The sequence below is a fragment of the Pholis gunnellus genome, assembly GCF_910591455.1.
Source record: "Pholis gunnellus genome assembly, chromosome: 8".
NCBI lineage: Eukaryota > Metazoa > Chordata > Actinopteri > Perciformes > Pholidae > Pholis > Pholis gunnellus.
Window position 1 is genome coordinate 6,955,098 of NC_136534.1, and position 23,013 is coordinate 6,978,110.

A 23,013-nucleotide genomic window follows, 5' to 3' on the forward strand; every position below is an offset into this window, starting at 1 on the left:
AGTGTACTTGACGTCGGCGGCATCGTCACGCTGCAGACAAGTAACGTTACCCGCCTCTGGATTCCACGAGCTAGCTGAAGCAGATAGATGTAACGTTAACGTTACCTTTATATGTGCCTTATTTTGGATGCTATGTTGCAGAGTCTCACGGCCACACTGAGTTTCGATTAGTGTTTGATTTTTTAAAATAATTTCTGCATATTGCATCGCGTAAATGGCAGACTTGGAGATGCCAGTCAAAACACATGGAGTCGGAGTCTTCTTAGAGCTGAGGAAGAAACTGCAGAGCGGACTGCTTATTGTCGGGTAAGTTAGTTATGTTTGATAGAAAGCTAGCGAGCTAAACATTAACCGTTAGTTCACATTATTCCATCTGTTGGCAAGCTAACGTCATGCTAGCAAAGAGCATTAGCTAATTTAGCACAATTTGTGTCGGACAATCTGCAGCAGTTAGCAACAAGCCTCCTCTTGTAGTCAAGGGTTGTGTCTTTTTGTATAATGTACAAATATTGGTTTGACTTTGGGTTCTGCTCATTGTATCACACATAAAGTAAAACAAAGTATCATATTACACTATGACGAGACGTTTTTGCTTTTTATGATACATGTAGTATTTATCAATGGTAAAAAGTACCCTTTACTCTAATACTCTACCATATATTATGATTGATTAGAATACAGATTAATATGTGTAGTTGTTAATTTCCCCCCACCTTGACAAACTACAATATACAACTACACCGACATATATAACAAATTATTTTTGATATTACACTGACAGGAGCAATTCTGCATAATGAGTGCTTTTGGTACATTATGTTGCAGATAGTTGTATACTATTTCTTTAAATTTTGAATGCAGGACTTTTACTGGTGGTTCAGTACTTTGTAGTGTGATATTACTACTTCTTACATAGATGATTTGAATGCTTCTTCATGCATCAGTCTGTGCTCATAATGTATATTTTATGTTTGTAAAGCACCTTGTAAACGTACAACTGCTGTGTCAATAAATATGTTTTTACATTACTATTTGATTAACTGTACATTTTAAATGATGTAGAAGCACAGAGATTTCTCTCTGGTAGCTGGCTCCTGTGCTGGCTGAATGTGGGTGTAGTACACCTTTACCGTCACTAGGGGGCGGCAACGAGATCTGCAGAGAGCCTTGGACTGTTCTGTTCATATTACATCTCCACCCAGAGAAAAAACAAACCGATTTAGTTCTGCGCCATAGACTGAATATGAACATATATTTATTGTTCACCAGGGTGGAAATATGTCTTTGGCTCACCAAACACAAGGCAAAACAAACACCCATTAAAACAGTTCAAGTCTATGACTGTTGCTATAATCTTCTCAGTCAGCGTGTTGAGTTAAGAGTATTAATGGGACTTTGGTTGAAGGACTTCCTTAACTCCATTTCTAGATGCCAGAGGAGCTCTACAGCGCCTCCTGGAGCTCAGACTCCTCGCTACCGTCCTCGGCCTTTCCGTATAAAGTTGGGTTTTTGCCAACTACTTTGTTACTGTTATGTTCCGCACTAAAGGCTGATTTATTAATCACTGTATTGAGGCCTTGACTAATTACAGATCCCCCTGAATCCATATGTGTATGATGTGATGTTGCCAGGTTTTGGTGGATATTGGCTCGTTACATTAAGTATCAAAAACAGAGACTGCCAAATGATCCGGCCTCCTCAGTTGAAACATAATGTTTCCTGAAGTCTTAAAAGAAGAGCTAGATTTTTAGATTTCCTTTCCCAGAGTTGGATTAGAAGACCGATACCGCTCTCATGTCGGTCTGTTCCGTACAACAGCGAGCCTGGCTCCGTCCGAAGATGACAAAATCGGACTACCGTCACCTGTACAAAATCCATGTGATGGAAAACAAAGAAATGTAATCGGAGAGTTCAAGAAGCCACAGGCTCATACAACGGGCCTCTCCCTTCTTAAGAAAAACAAACAATGTCTTCTTCTGTTGTCCCCTCCCCCTCCCCCTCCAGGAAAGACGTGGCCACGAATCCCGCCGATGTCGTGGTGACAGGTGGAGAGTCCTCTATCCACATCCAGACTCCCAGAGGCCAGCTGAGCCTGACTTTGCCGGCAGGAGTCACCTTCGAGCAGGGATCCTGCACGCCGACATCCGCGGGAGAGTCCCGTGGAGAGGAGCTGCATTTCAGACTGCGCATCGGTGTCACGCCAAGCCCAGACGGAGGTAATGTCCCGGGACGGCTGTGGAAACGCATCCAGACCCCCCCCAATGCTGTGCTAGACTCCTCCGTGCCAAGGCGAGAACAAAGTCTTTCGGCAGCTATTTAGAGCTCGCTGTATAGTCAGAATTAATTGGATTGAGTCACTTTGTCATCTGAGACTGTGAAGGTGTACATTTTTGCTCTCAGGATCCCCGGTGGCCCACTAGCAACTGATCATCAGAGTCGCGGGAACGCTCCCTTTTTAAGTCTTAATCTCGTGTCATCAATGTGATCATCAGCATATCTGTACCTCAGAGTAATTGCATAATATCCACAAACTCCCATCTTTTGGCATTTTTCCACGTCACTCCCGGCGCACGAAGGAGTCATAGCGAAGGACAGTGGGAGACAAATCAATATGAGACTGATCGCCCGCTTTCCTGTCCAGGCCACCTTCGCAAACCCAGTATTCTATCGACTCTGTGCTTTTGTAGCGCAAGGTTACCAGCCTTTCACTAAACACGGCTCATCTATCTGTTTTCTGCCTCCGGCGCTCCACAGAGGATCCTGACAGCGCGGTGGAGACGCTCCGGGCCAAAGAGACTTATTGCTTCCACTGCCAGGGCTGCATGACCAGGCTGCTGGAGGACAGGTGAGGGGCGGACAGACGACGACGGCGACAGGTTATTGTTTACAGCCTCCTCCACAGGAAGCGCTTATTGACGGTGCGGCCTGGCGGTTGAAGTGATATAGTCTGGGAAAGCAAAGTTGATGGACGGAGCCGGAGACGAGTCCACGGCCGTCGACCTGACCGGTTTTAGAGTAACTGAGTCCGCGCTGCCCATTAAAAGACAATTGTGTTTTCTCACCTTGAGGTGGTTCAGGCGGACCGTGGTGGTGTTCTTATAACCCGCTGCTTGTAGCTTTTTCTCCGGTCAGCGATGTGACATGCTGAAAATTGCAATAGCAGCATTAAAGAGCCCCTTGGCCTCTGGCGATGTTTCTCAGCAATAACCCAATAAAAGTTCCTCAAAACTTTTTTATTTTTTCTTTGCTTTCGGCAAAGAGCTGTGGGAAAGCAATAATGCTCCGAGCTTATAAGTAAACATTATGCCTCATTATGCTTTGTATCAGTACGTTCCATGATATGGCTGATAATGCTGCCCATGACTGCAACCATTACAAACTACCCCGCAAGAGCTTTTACAATATGGCCTTTAACACTTAAGAGCTTTATCGACTGAATACATTAAATGTTTTATTAAAGCTGCTCTAATCAGTGTTTTTATATTAACAATGGGCCCAAATGACTCTACGTAGTGGAAAATGGCCACAAGAGAAGATTCCACGGAGGATTATTTCCAACATCCTCTGTTCTACGGAGCTTTTAAGCTCATTGTGTTGAGCCCAGAATGTTCTCTCATCGACCTTGTTTCAGCCGTGGGATGCAGCTGTTTTCCGTTAAAAAAAAAAGATTAAGAAAACATCTGCACATTACCTGCTCAGCACCAAACTAGCTGGTGACCACAGTGGAGCATTTAGCAGCTAAGGAGCCAGATGTTTCCCTCACAAGTTGGTAGAGACCAAAACAGAGAGTAAATATTTCTACCTAAACTCATCATGGGGCCAGAAACTTGACTTCAGAGGAATGCTAATGTTACTTCTGCGGAGTGATGAGGTTCAAAGTGAAGCGATGTAGTTCCGTGACTAAAAGGACCCAAAATTTTCTTTTTTGTTGCTGTTTCTCTTCTTCAGAGAGTTTAAGCGAGTCCTTCCTCTTCCTAACGGCAACTGGAACGCCCTGGTGGACGACTGGTGTTGCCACCCCGACCCGTTTAATAAGAAGCTTTTGCCCCGAGCGGAGGACTGCCTGCTGGGTGACACCTTCCTGCTGCTAGCCAAAGATGGCGGCTGTGCTCAGACTCTCTCCGAGGAGGTGAGCCTGGTTGGCTCGGAGGACGCTCACGACTCAAAGGTGAGGGGGGTTTGAGCACAGGAAGACAAGCAGATTGCTCCTTTTTTTTAAAGACGAAGCCCTTTTAACCGCTACGGCAAAGATCCAGAGTTCCTGGAAAATCAGGGACTCTTGAGAGATGATTGTCTTCCACGGATAAAGTCTGGATGAAAGAATTATCACCGTGGTTGGTACGCTCCTCAGACGGCTGCATCAGTGAAGTCAAACTGCAGCACTCCGCAGACGAGGATTGATCTCACTACTCTTTTATTAGGCACTCTGCGATGGCGCTCTTTGCATGACTGAGAGGGAGAAAAATAGAAAGGGAGGCAGATAGGAAGCGCGGGAGAAGAAATGACACCCTCCATGCCGTATCTCTCTCTCTCTCTCTTCTACCTCCTGTCCTGGTTAAAGTTAAAGATGTGTGTGTATCGTGATTGATTTTTAAAGTTGTTGTTTTTTTGTTTTTTTACCTGTGTTTCCTACAGAAATCCTGCCGACGACTGGTGCTCATCTCCTGCAAGAGCTGTTCATCCGTGCTGGGAGAAGCTGTGGCACCAGGTATACGTCGCTCCGTGGATTAGGATCATAATCCTTTTCTCTTTTTCTTTTGTGCTTACGAGGGTTTTTATTTCTTCTGTGCCTTTTCAGAGACTCTGAAACTGTACATCACACAGGTGGTGGTGGAGCCCGCTGTGGGAGACCGAACGCCAGAAGATTCACTGAACAGGCAGGTTTTTATCCAAACCGCCAGTGGTGACAATTAGGCGGCTGAAGCCCGTTCTTTTCTGGGGAAATAGATGAAAACGCGTCGCGTATCAGCGCTGTCTTCAGGCTTTTTCAATTTAGGCTTCAGAGTGAAACGTTTTTAATAGTCCCACAGTGCAAGTTCGAATATTTTATAGATTAAACACAAGTTTTTTTTTTTTTTTTGAGAACATTTTTGCCTTTTTTTTTAAGTTTCCGTATTTAAACGTAATGATTGGCTGCGATATTGGACTCACAGTACTATTTTCTTAATAAGTACTGGTACATAAAACGTGACATATTTTTCCATAAATTTATCCTGAAGGCATTTGGTGAGTATGAAAAACACCGTGTCATCTGGCCAAAAGTGATCAACACCTCCATTCTGTTTTACTGCGAGTGCATGACCCAAGACGTGAATATGCTCTATAAAGACTAAATGCATGAAGTAATAAACGTTGTCTCTCTTTTGGGACAGATCGCTCTTCCTGGAGCAGACCGTAGCAGCCAGGCTGTTGGGGCTGTCCACCTCACTGAGCACCTTCCACTTCTCCATCCAAACCCCCGATGGAAAAGCCTTCTTATTGGTAAGAGCGAGCTGGCGTAATCAGAGAAGCGCGCCGAGTAAAAATAGCCCCCTCGCATTGTTGATTAATGGGACAGGGTGAAATGTCAGGTTCTTCCAGCTGATTGAAAGTGATTTGTTGAGCTCACTGCCGGGCTTTCGGCTTCGTTTTGAAATCAGCGACAAGTGGCTCCGTGGAGAACAACACGGACACACCGCTGCACGTCATTCACAGGAAGTTTGAGAGTAAAAGTGTGTGCTGTCGTGTCTGCGCTCCAATAATAATGTTATTTGAACCGAAGCTGGCAGAGGATATTTGTTTGCTCTCCATTTGCATAAAATGTCCTTCGTTTTCCACAAATAGTGTCCTTGTAAGACTTAAAACTGTAGGACATAAAATATAAGAAAAGATATTTATAACTCCTCTTGTGTGGACTGACTTCTGAATTCTATAATGAATATCAAATAGGAAAGTAACCTGCATCATATCAGAGGTGCACGACGTGCTCATGCTGTACTTTTGATAATTCCAACACAAACTGAAGGCAGCATTTTTGCTCTGGGCTCCCTCTGTGTGTGTGAGCAGCTCAGAGACACTGGTGACATTCACACGACTCATTTCTGAGGGCTGAGAAACCGTGTGTGTGCTGGTTAACCCTCCCAGTGCAGGAGCAGAGAAGTTAGAAGGGTAGACATTAGTTTAAAGGCAACATTTACTTTTGGAGAGTCAAACACAGTTGTTTTGATGAAATGGTGGCTAGCAGTTATCATCAAAAAGGCCCCGTGTCAGACCCTGGATGCCATCACGGGATATAAGAGCATCGTTTATAAAAACTCTAAACCGGAGTCCATGTGGTGGACGTGCGGTTCCCTCGTGTCGTGTGACAGCTGGCCTTTATCCTCCTGCAGGTCTGGCTGCTGAACAGCGACTCCATCATGGCGTCGGTCCCGGAGTCGTGTGTCGGGGACAAGCGGTCCCACGGCTCCCCGTGGTCCCACGGCTCCCCGGCTCTTCACGGTCCGTCTCCCGGAGCCGCCAGAGCCCTGAAACTCCTCTACGCCTCCTGCTCCGACACGGGCGCCGAACAGAGAGAGTAAGCGATGCGCTCTCACCGCATCCTCCGCCCTCCCCGCCTCCCCTTTTCAATTCCCCCCCCCTTATCCCTCTTCTTAATCTCATTCTTTCATCTTTCCAGCGCACCCTCTCAATCACCACCTGTCTCGGGCTCACTGCGAGGGATGAAAGAAATACCGTGTTGACGAGCGGATTTCTTCGGCCTCAGAACACTTTGCGCTAAGGGTCCCCGCTCAGACATAATTGTCTGCTGTTTCTTTTTTCGCCAACGAGATTGCCATCAAAGGTGTTTATCGTCTCCACGTTGTCAGTTGCATAAGTCCCGCTCGTGTTTGTTGCACACACATGGGGGGGAGATGTTGTTTTGACGGCGGCGAGGCTCTGTGTGCCTTGCTGTGATGCATTAGAGAGGTGGAGGTGGATGTGCTGCGTGTGGTTCTCCATGTTCAGTACAGCAGCACCCCCCCCACTGGAAGAGCCTTCCACCCTCATTATTTTCAACTGAATCAGCACTCTGTGTTTTCCCTTCTTCCTCCTCCTCCTCCTCCTCTCCCCTGCAGCCGCGTGGAGTGAAGGCAGAACAGAGACGTTTTGTTGTTCCGACCGTTTTTGACAAGCCCACTGGCTGACTGACGGAGAAAGGGTAATTAGTGGTAAAACTCTCATGAAAGGAGAAAGGGCTTGTCTACACAGCCGAAGCAGTAAGAGTGCATTTCAAACGACACGATGAACCGTAGGAGCCGAGTGCTGCACAGGAAACCGTTCCACCAGAGGAGCGTGCCCTCTGTCATCCCGGTGACTGCAGCGCTGCTTGGTTTTGTAGACGCGTCAGAAGAATTAACAACTTTCCACTTATTTAGTGAATTATTTTCTACTCTCTTCGTCTGTAGCTGCTAGCCGGCCGCTCGTCCATGTTGAGAGCCGCGTGGAGACAATCCCTCAGTCATAGACGTGTTCTGAATATAGAGCCTAGCACCTCTTTAAAGTCTGAGCTTTAAGGTGCTTCACATTTGAGCGACTGCTTTATTTATTTCACCCGTCTTTGACATTTCTCCGAAGTCTTGCAAAAGCTAAACGCGGGTGTTGCTCACACTTCCATTTCCCCCCCACCTACATAATTCACCATTCGTCCTCCATCACTCATCTCTGACATTTTTAAATTAAATGTTATGCCCGGGGAGCCGAATTCCCCGGATGACGGCCCTCTTATTTCGGGGATACAGTCGGTTCCGGTCGGCTGCGGCCAGAGGTTGCCGTGTGTGTTGTTAAAACTGCCAATAATTGGCTGGAGAAGCGGTGAGCCAGTGAGCTAAGTGGATTACGCTTGTCACTAATGGCGATGACTTGATTATGAGTGGAGTGAAAGTCGCAGGCACCACCACAGTCGGGTGAATGAGGTCTCATGGATACGGAAATTGAGTCTAAGTAGGAAGTTGTACGGGCGACTCCTTTCCTGTAGGATTCATTCGGAACAATCAAACCTTACTGTAGATAACATTAAGCACATTTCCATGCACAGAGAATGAATTAGATTCGCTGTGTGAACAAACCCTATTAAGACAATTTTCCCATGCCTGTAAACATAGCTATAGCAGTAGTGTTTCCCCAGCGTGATGCCTTAAATAGACCTGCTCCAACTTGAGAACACGTTTCTTTCTCAGGAACTGCACAGATGGCTAAATGTCACCCAAACAAACTGAATCAGCACCACAAAACCGACAGAGCATCAATCCCTCTTCCTCTCGATCACTCTTCCTCCTCTCCTCTTCTCATCTCTCACACACAAATGTTGACGCCCCCCACACACACACACACACACATCATCAATACACTTTTATGTATCCCCAGTTATTTAGTTCAGTTTACAGTTAAAAACTGCTTCATTAACGCATCAGGGGGAGCGCTTCCACGTGGGATTTACAGCAGCTATTCCTGGCATTGTCTCGGTTGTATAATGCTGTGGCGGCCACTATAAATCACTCGTCCTCTCTTCTCTCTGTGTGTGTGTTTTCAGCCTCGTAGAGAGCTGGGAGGCCAACGCCATAGGACAACCCGTGGAGCTGCCGCTGAGCGTGTGTGAGGAGCTGCTGCAAGTGATCGACGACAGCAACTCCACACTGCCTGCCTCGATGCGTTGCATGAGGTCCTATGAGGTGAGACAGGTATTGTGTGCTAAAAAGGGGCGAGAGATGACGACGACGACGGCATGTTGGTAGCGTCGCCACATGACCTTTTGTAAAAAAACGTACCTTGACTCTGGGTTATATATATAAGCAGAGGAATGTTTTAATGTGTCTTTATCTTCTGTGTGAAAGCAGCAGGGGCTCTTTCAGCTGACAGCGATCCCTTACTTACTTACTTACAGCACCCGGTTTATCCGTTGTTCAGCCGGGCTTGACTTGTGCTTTTATCCCGCCTTAATTCATTTCATGATTCAGAGCTTTTCCGTTAACGGCATCGCTCCAGGGTTTATGTGGGTCAAATGTAAGGTTTTACTTTTGTCAGCCCGTTTCCAGCTTCTCTATACCTGTAATTGTGCAAAAAAAAAAATGTATATTGAGCTCGCGTTGCCGAGGACAGCCCTTTGACTGGAAAATGAGAAGTGTGTTCACTTTGCTGACATCTCCATTCTCCCAGCCCTTTTTTAAACACGGTGATGGGTAATTAGCGCCATTATCCTCCACTTCCTGCTCCAGAAAGTTTAGCAACTGACTCCCACCACTTCAACGAGCTTTCCATCTGCTAGAAAGTACGAGAGCTGGGATAATATATGGCATCTGCTGCATCAGACCTTTTAATAAAGGACGTCTGTGGTTGGAGGTCATGTGAAGCTGCTGCTGCTGCTGTTGTGAGCCCAGACAGGAGGTGTTCAGATTACACTGCAAGCCTTCAAGTGGAGCATTGAAGAAGCAATAACTCCTGGCCACGAAAGACATAAAAGTATATTTTGTTTGTGTAAAGACTTCACATTAATAACACATTAATTACACAATCGTCCTGTGTGAAGACGGAACATTAAAGGGACTGGTTTTGATGGACACCTTCACTACATCACACTTAAAATGTTAATACGAGAACAACTAGCTGCGTGCTCCTTTATTTGCACATCTTCTTCATGGATCATCACCTAGTGAGGGTGCCCGACTTATTTTGTCTTTATTTTTTGCCTGCGACCGCTTAAGCCTCAGTCTTCAAGTCCGCTGGTATACATATTCAAAGGTTTCTGGTTTACTCTAACAGCGATGAATGAGAAGCAGACTGTCTGAGCTCATCTGATGTAACACGAGCTCAGAGAGACAATGCTAGTATGTCACTGTCGTGTCTTGTTGGAATGTCACAATATGGAAACTGAAATTCAGCCGTATGTCACCTTAAAAGAAGTGGATCTAGGAAAAGAGGGCTCACTTACACCACAATGTCACTCTAATTATTTCACCCCCTGTAGGCTCCTCTCAATACTTACTGTGGTTTTGCTCTCACACCGCAAGCCCAGAGGATGACAAACTGCGACTCGTCTTGCTCATTGTGGTACAATGATGAATAGTATTGTTGTTTTCTGAGGTAAGGACATGACAGAGGTGGGCGGGGGCGGCTGGGTGGGGGGGGAGAAATTAAGCTCTGCTGAAATGGAGAAGGCTACAGATAGAGCGACCAAGACACAGTATCCGTCTGGTGGTGGAAGCGGTTACAGCAGTAAAGTAGAGTGTGATAAATGGACACACTTGAACACTTCCTGATAGTAGAAGCTTGCTCTATAGGCGAGTGAGGACGGGAAGGTAATGTGATCACAGAGCCGTCTAGAGTTACCGGAGATGGTCGGGGAGCGTCTGAGAGTCCCCGTGTAAGACGCTGTGTGGAAAGTAGAAACTTGTGTGTCAGAAGTAGAGGACCAGCATGCAGTGGGATGGCAGTCTGGAAGCTTAGGATGAACTGGAGAGTTGAGATGAGCGGGAGCGGGAGGGGGGGCAGAGAGACTGGCTGTTGTGAGCTATGGTTTTCCTACTGTACATTTTACCCACCAACTTCCTCGCTGTAATGGTGCAAGCAATATCTCTAGATGGATAGATCCTTACAGTGGAGTCCATTATGCGAAAGCAACATACCATCAGATTTAACACATTTTACCCAACAATTCTAAGTCACTTACTTTGAAGAGGAAATGAAGACCTCTCCTCCGGTTTAGGTGGAGCAATGCTTTGTGAGCTCACCAAACTCTCTGTGCTTTTCTTTTCTTCATGGCATTTTTGATAGGTCACGGCTGAATAAGCACAGGTGTAATTAATGGCAACAGTATTCCATTTAATTAAATGAGCCAGTACCAGGGCTCACTGGTGCACTTGAAGGTACTGAGTCATCGTTGACGTCATACCATGATGAGTCAAAATGTCTGCTGTGAGTTAGAATTCTGCAAGCCAAGGAGATGCCTATCTAGCACACTGTGTATCCAGTTCTGATTAATGAATGACGGCTGAATTCCATTTAGCTGCTTCAGTGTCAGGCTCCTGGTATTGTGCATGCTAGCTCACTGCCACACCGTCATGTCTTACTGGGACACTTTAATAGAACAGAGCCACCGTTAATGTTGTAAATCAAACAAGTCAAAATGTCTGCTGTGAAGACGGATTCTGCCAGCACCCTGGAACTGGCTCACCTGAATGGCATGCAGTCGTTATGGTTATTAATTACACCTGTGCTTTTCCTGCTATGATGCCAGAATGTCTGCCATGAAAAGGGCAATAAAAAAGGCTACTGCAACTTTAACAGCTGCAATATACTGTATATATATATAACCCCGACTGGCATAAGAGACAACCTCACATTCTGTGATAATGTATATTTATAAAGCCTTAAGTTAAAGTTATAGGTGGATCTCAGCGACTGCTCACACTTTTTATCAGCACAATACAAGAGTACCAAAGCCAACAGCCCAACCCATCTATAACCACACTAACACAAAGTTTGCAGGTAACTCTTTTTGTGTGTGTGTGTGTGTGTGTGTTATTCTGGATAATTTGAGCCCTGCGAATAGATCAAAGCCTGCACCATAACCCAGCCTGTTATTATTCTGCATGTGGAATGTCTACTGTTGTCTGGGCCGCCGTGTTCCCCGCCCTCCATTCCCTGGGCCTGCCAGAGTAATGGGGTGTAAAGTGGCTCAAGCTCCGAGTGTCACTCTTTAGCTCTGGAACAGACAACACCTCCCTCCTTCCCGCACCTCATTAATCTCCTCCTCACTCGCACAGAGACGGCATGTAGGTTAGACAGAGACTGATCCAAAAACGTTTCACAATGAAGAGCTGAGGGGACGTATCGATCATACATCGCCTCAGTCCTTCTGCAGGCCACACGGCTTCCCACCAGGAGCGGCTGCACTTTGTCGAAATAAATTACCCCCCCACCCAAGACGCAGATGTCTCAATTCATTGCACGTGGACGAATGGATGAGAAGGGAAATTACTAAACAGTGGAGTGGTTCTGTGACGCTGTTCTTAGTCAGTGTTTACAGCAGGATATCTCCTCTTGACAATATAACTGAGGCTAATAATTCTGTGTTGTTTATCTCTAGTGTGATGGAAGTGATTCATGCGTGATGTTTGTTATATATTTAGTGTATGATGTATTGTTACTGGATTGGTTGTGCATGTGATTGCCTGAGCCTGAGGTTGTTGTGACATATATATGCAAGATGCGTATTAATGTCCAAAGCAGTAGTGACCAGCCTTTTTGTGTCTGGCATACGCCCACATCCTTATTTGCATTTCTTTTGACGTTGAAGTGGATGTCATTACAGTATTTATTTTCATACAACTAAATTGTCAGTATCTTTAGATATGTGTGCATTGCTACTTGTCCCAAACTATTTCAACCATTCAACTTGAACTATTTCAACTGTTTATGTATTAATTTTAGCTAACTGTTTCAACTATTGCTGCATTACATTTGAAAAACTTTTTCATGCATTACTTTAAGCTAACTTTTTCAACTATTCGTGCATTACGTTAAGCTAACTTTTTCAACTATTCGTGCATTACGTTAAGCTAACTTTTTCAACTATTCATGCTAACGTTAAGCTAACTGTTTCAACTATTCATGCTAACGTTAAGCTAACTGTTTCAACTATTCATGCATTACGTTAAGCTAACTGTTTCAACTATTCATGCATTACGTTAAGCTAACTTTTTCAACTATTCATGCATTACATTAAGCTAACTGTTTCAACTATTCATGCATTACGTTAAACTAACTTTTTCAACTATTCATGCATTACTTTAAGCTAACTTTTTCAATTAGTCATGCATTTCTTCATGCTAACTTTTTCAACTCTTCATGCTAACTTTTTCAACTCTTCATGCTAACTTTTTCAACTATTCGTCCATTACTTCAAGCTAACTTTTTAAACTATCCCTGCATTACGTTAAGCTAACTTTTTCAACTAGTCATGCATTACTGTTAGCTAACTTCCAACTTCTATGCTACCTCACTTAATTGTTTTCATACACTGCCAAAACATGGCTTAAAGGTGGCTGTATAACCGACTCAGGTTAGGGGGAGGTGTGTTTTATGCAGTCAGCCGATTGTAGTTGGTAGCTTATTTGTTATTGTGATAAAGTTACTAAAGATCAGCATTACATACCAATTGGTAATTCATGATTGTTATTTTCCTCCGCGATGTCAACATATTCAAATAAAATCATAATTGTTATTGGTTCAGGGTTCAGCCTTTCTGGTCAGGAGGTGAAGTTATACAGGGGTTACTCCGCTCTTAACTAACCACAATACAATATGTTGTTTGGCCGCTAAGAGAATGCTGCTCACTAATCGTGTGCATTCACAAGTATGAAACATCATTCCGGCTGATGGATTTGCTGGCTGCTTGGGGTAATCTGTAACGGAAAGTGTTGAATTCTCCAAAGGCATTAATCGGTCCACGTGTCCCCCGTTCGGAACGTGTCTCTGTCTCAAGATATGCGGACATACACACAGACAAGCAGATGGAGATTCCCTGCTTTATAGTTGGATATCATGTCCTTAGGGTGGGGTGGAGTCACATTTAAGGACAATAATAGAAATGCACCATTATGTATTTCAGTGAATACATCCTCGTCCATCTCTGGTATCTGCTTGAACTGCAGGACTTTCCCATTTAGTGTAGTAGCAGCAGCTGCAGCATTCTTTCGTCACGTTCTGCTTTTCCTCACCTCTTTCTGTCTCTTCTCGTGTGAAGAAACATTCTTCATGCTGCTTGCCAAGTTTGAAATTTTATGCCAACAGTCCCTGGCACAGAGCATCAAAGACTGCGTGTTTGCTCGAAAGACTTCCTGGATGTCTTTTCTCCTCATGTCCTTGTCTCAACCTTCTAATACCCAGACATGAACCGTTTTTCTGTAAAAACTAAATAGGTGCTGTCTAGAGATGGGAAATAAAACCAAAGGTTATCTCTTGTTGCAACTAGAAGTATTACTCTCTTAAGCTTTGCAGTGATGTTTTAAATTGTGCCACGCTTAAGCTCTTTCAATGAGATCAAATTGTAACATCCTTTTAAGTTGTTCTGGGAAGACCTGCTGTCAGCATCGCTACAAGTTTCATGTAATTCTGTCCTTTAGCATACAGATTATATGTAAATCATGTTCTCCCTGCCCACTCACCGCTCTCCTCCATGCCAAAACAGTGAAAGAAATTTTGGTGAAAACCACCATCAGTGGAGAAAGAACACGTCATAATGGAATAACATAAGTTTTAGTACCTGTGTTTTCTTTATCTGTTGACCTTTTTTCAGTGCCGATACAACTTCGATGTTTCAATGCCAATGTTTCCTTTAGATCCTGGACTCGTTTTCAATGCCAAATTTTATTTCCAATGCCAAAATTCACCGTCACTGTCCAGCATCTATCTACTCCAGTTTCATACATTCACACTTTGGGACTTCCCAGTGCAGCCACAGCTCTAATGTTAGCCACCGTACAGCTCCAAGGAAGGTGTTGTGCCTTGCTCATCTTGTCAAGAGGAACACAACACCCTCTTTCCCAGCTTCAACCTAGCAACCCTCCATTCACAAGCCAGCTTCTCTCCTCCTTCAAGATTCCCGTTGCTCCGGTTCCTCATCACACTTTGTCTTCTTGTTCAGGGTCTACCGACTTCACCTCTAGCTGCCGTTTGTTATCATTTGTGTGAATTACCACTGATGCGCTCGAGTGGTGAGCAGGCACTGGCATGGGGATGGAGAAGACGGGGCCTTGAGTGAGGCAAATGCCCTCATCCATCATCCCAATATAGAGCCCTCAGTGGAGCGCAACCATTGTCTGCAGCAGGCAAACACCCAGGAATAGCAGATGGAGGGAGAGAAAGGGAGGGAGGACAGGGCAGAGCTGATTGGTTTTCTATGCTTTGTGTATCTGCATGTGTGTTTTTGAAGTTGATTAAATCTCTACCACCTGTGGTTTTTGTTGTTGTTTGAAGACCGTAATTGCAGATAATGTGTTTCTGTGCTGACCAGCAGACCGTAGAGATCCAGTACATCTGTGCTTTGGGGAACGGAAATCCTTTTTGTACAGTACAAACCAGAGTTTTCTAAAAAAAAAAACCTGCAAAGTTATCCTATTTTTATTTTATTTTCATGTCTCACAAGTAGAGCGACACACATATTTTAACATTTTCTAAACGTTTGCCTGTCGTCCATAGGTGGCGTACCTGAGACTGTGAGGTCAACGGGCCGATGAAGGAGGTGAAGACTCCACTCGTTACTCCTGGAGAATTCACAAAGATCTGGGACAGCTGACGGGGGAACTTTTGTGAACACGTACTGTATGCCTGTATACGTTTAGGGTGATCTGCTGCACAGTTTTCCAGTAAATATGAGATTGCTCCAGAAATGAAACGCAGCAAGCGTGGAATAGGTTTTTTTCTTTTTTTTTAATCAAATCAAGTTGTGGTTTCTGGTTGCCTCTGTCAACATGTTTGGTAGTGTGTCATCACCTGCAAACAGATTCATGTTGAAACGGGTTGCTGCATCGCTTGTAGGTGTTCAAGCATATCTAGTAAATGCAGAACTGGAAGAGAATGAAAACACCATCAACGGTGTAATTCATAGAATAGTTTCTTTTCGTTGTAGTTGTTTATCATTTGTAGTCCTAATGTATGATTATATCAGCATGTACATAGTGGTTGAAGAGCATTGTATGTGTACATTGTATGTTTGTCCCTTCCTAAGCTTTATTTTGTATTTGTCTTAACATTCTCAAAAAAAAACAGATTAAACCATTGTATTTTTGAAAGAATCACCTCTTCCTTTCTTTTTTCTATCTGCTGGAGAGCACTGCTGGTTGATATGTGGGACATTGTTCTTGAGTTGGCTCTTATTATAGAGGCACTTCAGCCCCAGGGTACAACAGTCCATCCTCCACTTGAGTCTAATTGCAGCTTGTGAAGCTAGGTGGTTTTTGTCTCGTTGTGGGTTTATTTATGTCTGCCAAGGATTAAAGGTATTTATGTAACATGCGTGGTAGCGAGAATCATTGGGGAAAGTGTAGGGTTAAACACTCGTCACCTTCTAATGTTCATCATGACATGGGCTGGTCGAGTAGCTCTTACAATATGTCATAGTATTTTTTACATTACAGTCATTTAGCAGCCGCTTTTATCCAAAGCGACTTACAATAAGTGTATTCAACATAGGTATTCAAGAGAACTACTAGTCACCAGAAGTCATAAGTGCATCTCCTTTTTTAAACAAGCATATACAAGCATATTGTATTCATACTAGTATGAATACAATAAGTGCTAAGTGGAAGGCTCAGGGTAGCACTTCTTGGAGAGGTGGGTTTTCAGCCTGCGCCGAAAGATGGGCAGCGACTCTGCTGTCCTGACGTCAGTGGGGAGTTCATTCCACCACTGTGGGGCCAGGACAGAAAGCAGCCGTGAACGGGTCGATCGGCCGCAGGGATCTCTGAGCGACGGGGCAACCAATCGCCCCGAGGCAGCAGAGTGAAGTGGTCGGGCGGGGGTGTAGGGCTTGACCATGGCCTGGAGATAGGAAGGAGCTGTTCCTTTCACTGCCTTGTAGGCTAGCACCAGAGTCTTAAACTGTAAGCTCTTACAGGGAGCCAGTGTAGAGAACGGAGAACTTTTTACACATTAGTGGTGTGAATCTAGGGATGACAGTCGGTCTGGCATTTAAAGTCTAAAACATCTCAACTATTGAATGTGCTGCCATGCATTTTTATTCAGACATTCATGGCTCCCAGAAGATGAATCATATTGACTTTGATGATCCACTGACAGTTATGGTGTCATTTTACTTTACTGCATGATGGCGCTATCAGAATAATCAAATGCATTGCCAATACATTTTCTACACACAGTCATGGTCCTCAAAGGTTAAACTGTATTCATTTAGATTAGGGCTGTCCAAAGTACCCATAAGGTTTGATTTGGCCCACTAGATGTTTCTAAGTAAGAACAAAATTGAGAGGCAGAAACAGTGGCATACGGACAAAAGGCATTTCAATTAAGGGAATTTGGGATCCTAGTACACTATTTTATCTTTATACAATTAAATAGGTGTTTGCTTTTTTGGCCCTCGAAGGGAAAAGGTCTGGGCTCCCCTGACTTTAGTTATTAGTTATTTGGTCAAAGTTTTCTCCTATCCAGGGAAATGTCTCAATATCCACCAGCTGCAGTGGCACAACATTTTGTACAAACATTCATGGTTCCCAGATGATGTATCCAACTGACTTTAGTGATCCTCTGAATTTTACTGGAGCACTACCATGTCTCAACAACTATTGGATGGACATTTTGTACACACATTCATGTTCCCCACAAGATGAATTGTGATGAGCTTGTGTCGTGTAGACAAGTTAACGAATTGAGTTCGAGGCGTTTACTTAGATTCAAGCAATAGTTTTATTTATCACCGAGATATTAGCCGAGCAGTTAAACGTGCACGGTCCTAACAGTTCCTCTCGGATTGAGAGCAACGTGAAAAGGCGCTTGGACACGGCAGCGCGGTAAGTTTTGTAGGTTCTCCTTAGCGGAGCCTATTGGTCAAAGTCAAGTTGCAGGCAGGATCGATTTTAGCAGAGCGACGGCCTGGTTGGAGCACTAAGCATATCCGCTCGCACTGACTCTCGTCCGGGATCCTCCTTCGATGCGTCTTCAGTGTGTGTGTGTGTTGTGAAAGCCTAGCCTAACAGGCTCCAAAGTGTGACGTCTACGTTTTGCTATCTCAAGCTGTGGTACGTACTGTTCTCAGCTGGCAGTTTACTCCAAGATTTGATATCAGTGTATAGTTGCCCAAGCGTGTCCTTCAGAGTTACAGTTTTCTCATTCCTTTGTACAGGCGAGTGCTAGAGCGCCCCGCCTGGAGTTTTAAACCCTTCATAACCTGTAACTCGCAACTCCGCTAATTAGCACATAACGCTCTGATTAAGTGTATTTACATAACACTTGTATTTCTTTTCTTTAATTTGAAACCAAATCATAAAATAATGGAATTCCCTTCAGACTCAGCCGAACTTTGTGTTAAGTGGTAATTAGCCATTGTTAGCATACTGACATGCTAAACTGAGGAGGTGAACCTGGATGGAACATTGTAGCAGATAAACAACAGCATGTCAGCCTGTGACATTAGCTCAACGCACCATTGTATAGCACAACCTCAGAGCTCCGAGCATTGTGTTAGTATTTATCTGTAATCATGTTATGTTGTTATATAGGTACATTTTTCTTGATATATTTTATGATGAGTGACATTTGAAAGCTTTGGCTTTTCCTCTAAATCAAGATGAGACCACTTTGACTTTGTTAACCAAGAGAAGTTCCTGCACAGCTCAGTCAGTTGAATAAAGCAAAGTGATCCGTTACTGATCCTAATCACTGCTGGAGCTTACGATGCCCACACCTCTACTTCATGCCTTGTGAACACGGCATCCAGTCTCCATAGGGTATCGCTGACCAGCAATGCAGCATAATATGTGCCTGCATGTCTATTTTTACAAGCTCTTAGTAGAGACAGGGGGATCATTTTTTCCTGCTCCTGACTGCATGCCTGGATCTGCTGAATTCTGATGCGGCAAGTGACAATTACTTTAAAAAATACAAAGAAGTATTGTGCCCACTGAGGCGGCAAAGCATGGAGTGAATTGGCTAATTAAATACATCCAACACTGAACCGTCAAGGGGTTCTCATTTCCTTTCTGCCCTTTCTCCACAAGTGCAAATGAAGTAGGCTCTAAATAACACATTTGTTTCAAGCCCGCTGAGCAGAAGGAGCTACTCCACATTACTTGCTGCTGGTGCTGTTTTGAACACACCGAAAAGACGCAGTCACCCAGGAGCCTTAAGGAGTTTCAGACACTCTTTGTCTTTCTACCCGTGATGGACGATGGAAGTGTCAAATTAAAAGTTTTTTGGCCAGTTCCGTCTGTTGACACTGTGCAGCTCATTAGCCTTTTCAGTTATCACATGAAAATATCAGTCTGAAGAAAGGTCTACTCCATATTCAGCCTTAGTAATTACCTGTCCATGGCTTGAGGACAGTTTTTTGCTTGCTCTCCTTTTACATGTGTACAGTAGATTTAAGGGAAAAGATATCCAACTGTAGCCACTTTGAATGTCATAGACTGGCGCTGTTCGTCATTGCTTCACATTTCCGTTGAGGGCATCATCATTCTCTGGGATGGTGCTGCATCTTTGGACAGACATCTCTGTTGTGATGACTGAACTTATAACCTTGATCTTGATGAACTTCATGTTTGTCCACCCATAACTCACATACAAATTAACATTGGTTGGCCAGTCCTTTTTTTGATGAATGAAAATCCCATGGCAGGACAATATCAAAACATTTCAAAGCCCGTTTGATGCCCCCAACTAATAGACTAATACACTATAGCCACGCTAACTGCTCTCAAAGGCTGTACACAGATATTAGTTTGGCAGGTATTTGGTGTTTAACTAAAGAACTGGACAAATTAAAATGTTGACCTTATCACAAGATGAAAAGGTTGAGACATTTCTTTCTGAAGGGCACATACATGCCTATAACTTTCATACAATTCATACAATAGCTATCAAGACATTTCACTCAAAACCACAAATGTCTATCTCATGGTGGAGCTACAGGAAATGTCAGGGGATCCCCAAACTATTAGGATTCATCATCTGGTAACCACGAATGTCTGTACCAAATTTTGTGCCAATCCATCTCCTAGATGTTAAGATATTTTAATGGATAAGTAAAAACGTTTGACTTGCTGGTGGCACTAGATGAAAATGTCATGGGATAACCAAATCAGATTCACCCTCTGGGCACCAAGAAGATCTATACCAAATTTCATAGCAATCCATCTAACAGTTGTTGAGACATTTCACAAAAAATATCAACTTGTTGGTGGTGCAAGAGGAAAAGTCAGGGGATCACCAGAGTCAGTGGGCTTCATCTGTGGGGACCATGAATGTCTGCAAAATTGCATGGCAATCCATACATTTGTTGTTAAAATATTTCAATCTGGAACAAGCCCTCACAACAAAAACATGAAACAAACAATTATCAAGAATACATTTATATTTAAGTTCCTTATAAGTTGTTATTTGGAAAGGCAGAAGTAAAATATGAGAAACAACCTTTCTATCTTCTAGTACCTAGACTGGTACTGAACAGTGTAACTCGATGCAACTGGTCACCCAGAACTCTATGACTTCTCTCCCATTAGAGATAAATGTATATTATTACCACATGTGACATCACACATATGGAGTGATCAAGTCTACGAGCGCCTCAGTATGAATTTGAAATTGGATTTTCCAGGCCTTTGCCTTTCCTAATATGTTTGATATTATTTTCGGATTAAGTGAGACAGCGATGTGTGAGATTACAACATGGCCGCTGTAGAAAGAAAGAGATCTTTTTGGGGGAGGTCAAGCCATAAAGCTTGTTTCATCTCTGAGAGGAAATGAGGCATTAGATTGAGTTCCCGTTTTAGTCACCCAATCTTAATGGCTCATCTATCCTGAGAATCTTGGAGTTGTTCTGTGAAAAAGGGATCACAGAGTTCTTTGCTTTTCTCTTCTTTTTCTGAGTCATTATGAGGGTGAAAAGTCAAGACAAAATCATAGTATTGAAGTCACCATTGTTATAACCATAGTTGTCATAATGTTCCACAGGTGTTATAGTTTCTTCCTGGGTTTGAGAATAGTGCACTGTGATCTTACCCCTCTGCCAGGATCAGCAAATGTGTGTATTAATTGCACCCATAAAATGTATTGCTTTTGCACTTGAAAAGCCAAATACCTCCAATGATTTAAAGTTGATTGCCTTATAAAATGTCCCTGTATGACATTGTCTTGTAAAACTCCATGTACAGACCATTGCTGTCACATAGGAAGTGCCATGCAAAGAAATTACATTCCTCACTTGAAGCCTTTTTGTTTGACCCTTTGTCCCACGCCGAAATATCTCAAGTATTGGAGAGATTGCCATGAAATTCTGTACAGACATTCATGATCCCCAGAAGATGAATCTAAATGACTTTGGTGATCTCATTAATTTTTCCTGTAGGGCCACCATGAGGTGCAGAAATCTCTTAAAATGTCTGGAATGAAATGTCACAAAATTCAGTACCGACATTCATGGTTCCCAGATGATGTATCTTAATGACTGTGGTAATTCCCAGACTCTTCCTCTCGTTTGCATGCTTACACTGTCCTTGTGAGCATGTTAGCATGCTGATGTGAGCATTTAGCTGAAAACACTGCTGTGTCCAAGTAAGAAAAGTCTCAGAGAGCCTTGAGCACGGCTGTAGACTCTTACTCTTGTTTCTTCCAAAGTCATACTGTCTTCCCCTCTAGCTTCCCCCAATTGCCCCATAACTTAAACAACCACCACCCCACCTCCTACACCCATATCTCTGCCTCTCTCTCTCTCTCTCTCCCTCTGCAACTCCCCCATCTTGGCTTTCTAACAAGGCCATGGGGCATATCAGTTGGGCCTTCAGGGGCTCATTAGTTTGTCCATTGGTCTTAACAAGTCTCAGTGGCAACCTTTGAGCAAATCCATGCCAAGTCTTCCAGCAGGACAGGCCACAGAGTCAACCAGCTCCTGGGGAAGAATGATACAGCTGCCTCAGTGAGCACGAGGCAAAAAAACCCAACTCCAAACAGGCATTCAAAAAGCCCTTTTGGAAATTATAATGATTGTGACAGCGCTATGACGGAGAGAAAACTGCTTACTATCATGCGTGGCTCGTCCAATGTGAGTATACAGTATGTGAGAAGGATACTTGTCAAATGCATCAGCAATATTTCTGTTGTGTCGGTTGCAGAATGCAGCTTTTGATTTTCAAAACATGATGCAAAAGCTCAGACCTACATTTGGAAAAGAAAGTGTGGTAGTAGTTGGGCAGACAGACGCGTATTGAGTTGAAAGCTCTGGTCTGACAGGCAGGAGACATTTTGAGCTGACAGCTGACTGAGGAGATGGAAGCCCTGCTGGAAGTGTGGTGTTAGAATGCTGTTTCTGCCGCTGCTGCAGCTTGATATCTTCCTCCAGCCCGGAGGAAGATGAATCGGCTGCTGCTTCTGAGTCTGGAGAAGGAAAAGCTTTTGCATCACTGTCAGGGAGGGGTGGGGCAAAATGCTTATTAGCGGTTATGTTCGCCATGTATTATGGAAAAATAAGAAGTTAAGTTTCCTGCTGCTGTTAATCTGCATTCCTGGAAAGATATGCATATAATGTGAGCGTGCATTCTAGAAACATTGATTAAAAATGAACAAAATGCTTTCTAAAGGTAGAAGATGGGCATATAGGAAAAAAAGATGATACTTTTTTTTTTTCAATGTAAAACACCACATCTGGTAGATTAAAGACTTTCTTTTCCATAATTAAGATCTTCCAACTATTTAGCCAAGCTAAATCATTCAGCTGTCCCATGAATGAGATGACAGCTATATGGACTGATGTTCTGCTGCTGCTTCTGGGAGGATCTAAATGAGGGATGGATAGATTTGGGAACAGGAAGAGACGGAGAGGGGGATGTTAACGACAGAGCAATCTGTCTGCACTCACGGCTGAGACAAATGATCCAATCTACCCAGACTCATGTCTCCCCTGCATGCCTCATGGGTGCATCCACGGCAGCTGTGGTGTGGCTATTGCCATTTTGGACCTTTTGAATGAAAAGTGTATAAACAGGAAGTGTGAGTTGTGAGTGTGCCTGTGATCAGCTCAGCCTCTGATCTCAGAGCTCAACAGAAACTCCTGTTTTATTCTGTGATTTCACTCCAGTCCCTCTCCTCTGTACATCTATGAAGCAGATTCATAGTAAGTAAGTAAGTCAAATGTATTTATAAAGAGCTTTTTACAGACATATGTCACAAAGTGCTTAACAGGGCAGAGTTTCAAACATAAAAAACACAATGTGACCATAGGGCCAATAATTGACATACACACAAAAATTACAAAAATTAAAACATGGTTTAAAA

The 23,013-nt window shown here is 43.7% G+C and overlaps 1 protein-coding gene across 1 annotated transcript; it reads left to right on the plus strand.

Moving 5' to 3' along the window:
* Positions 1 to 124: 124 nt before the first annotated feature.
* ube3d (ubiquitin protein ligase E3D) lies at positions 125 to 15,774 on the plus strand. Its single transcript, XM_079164089.1, has 10 exons — positions 125 to 306; positions 2,005 to 2,216; positions 2,755 to 2,845; positions 3,949 to 4,168; positions 4,636 to 4,708; positions 4,799 to 4,877; positions 5,373 to 5,481; positions 6,369 to 6,553; positions 8,549 to 8,687; positions 15,214 to 15,774. The coding sequence occupies exons 1-10, from the start codon at positions 215 to 217 to the stop codon at positions 15,232 to 15,234; spliced, it is 1,221 nt and encodes a 406-aa protein (XP_079020215.1). The 5' UTR covers positions 125 to 214; the 3' UTR covers positions 15,235 to 15,774.
* Positions 15,775 to 23,013: the final 7,239 nt, after the last annotated feature.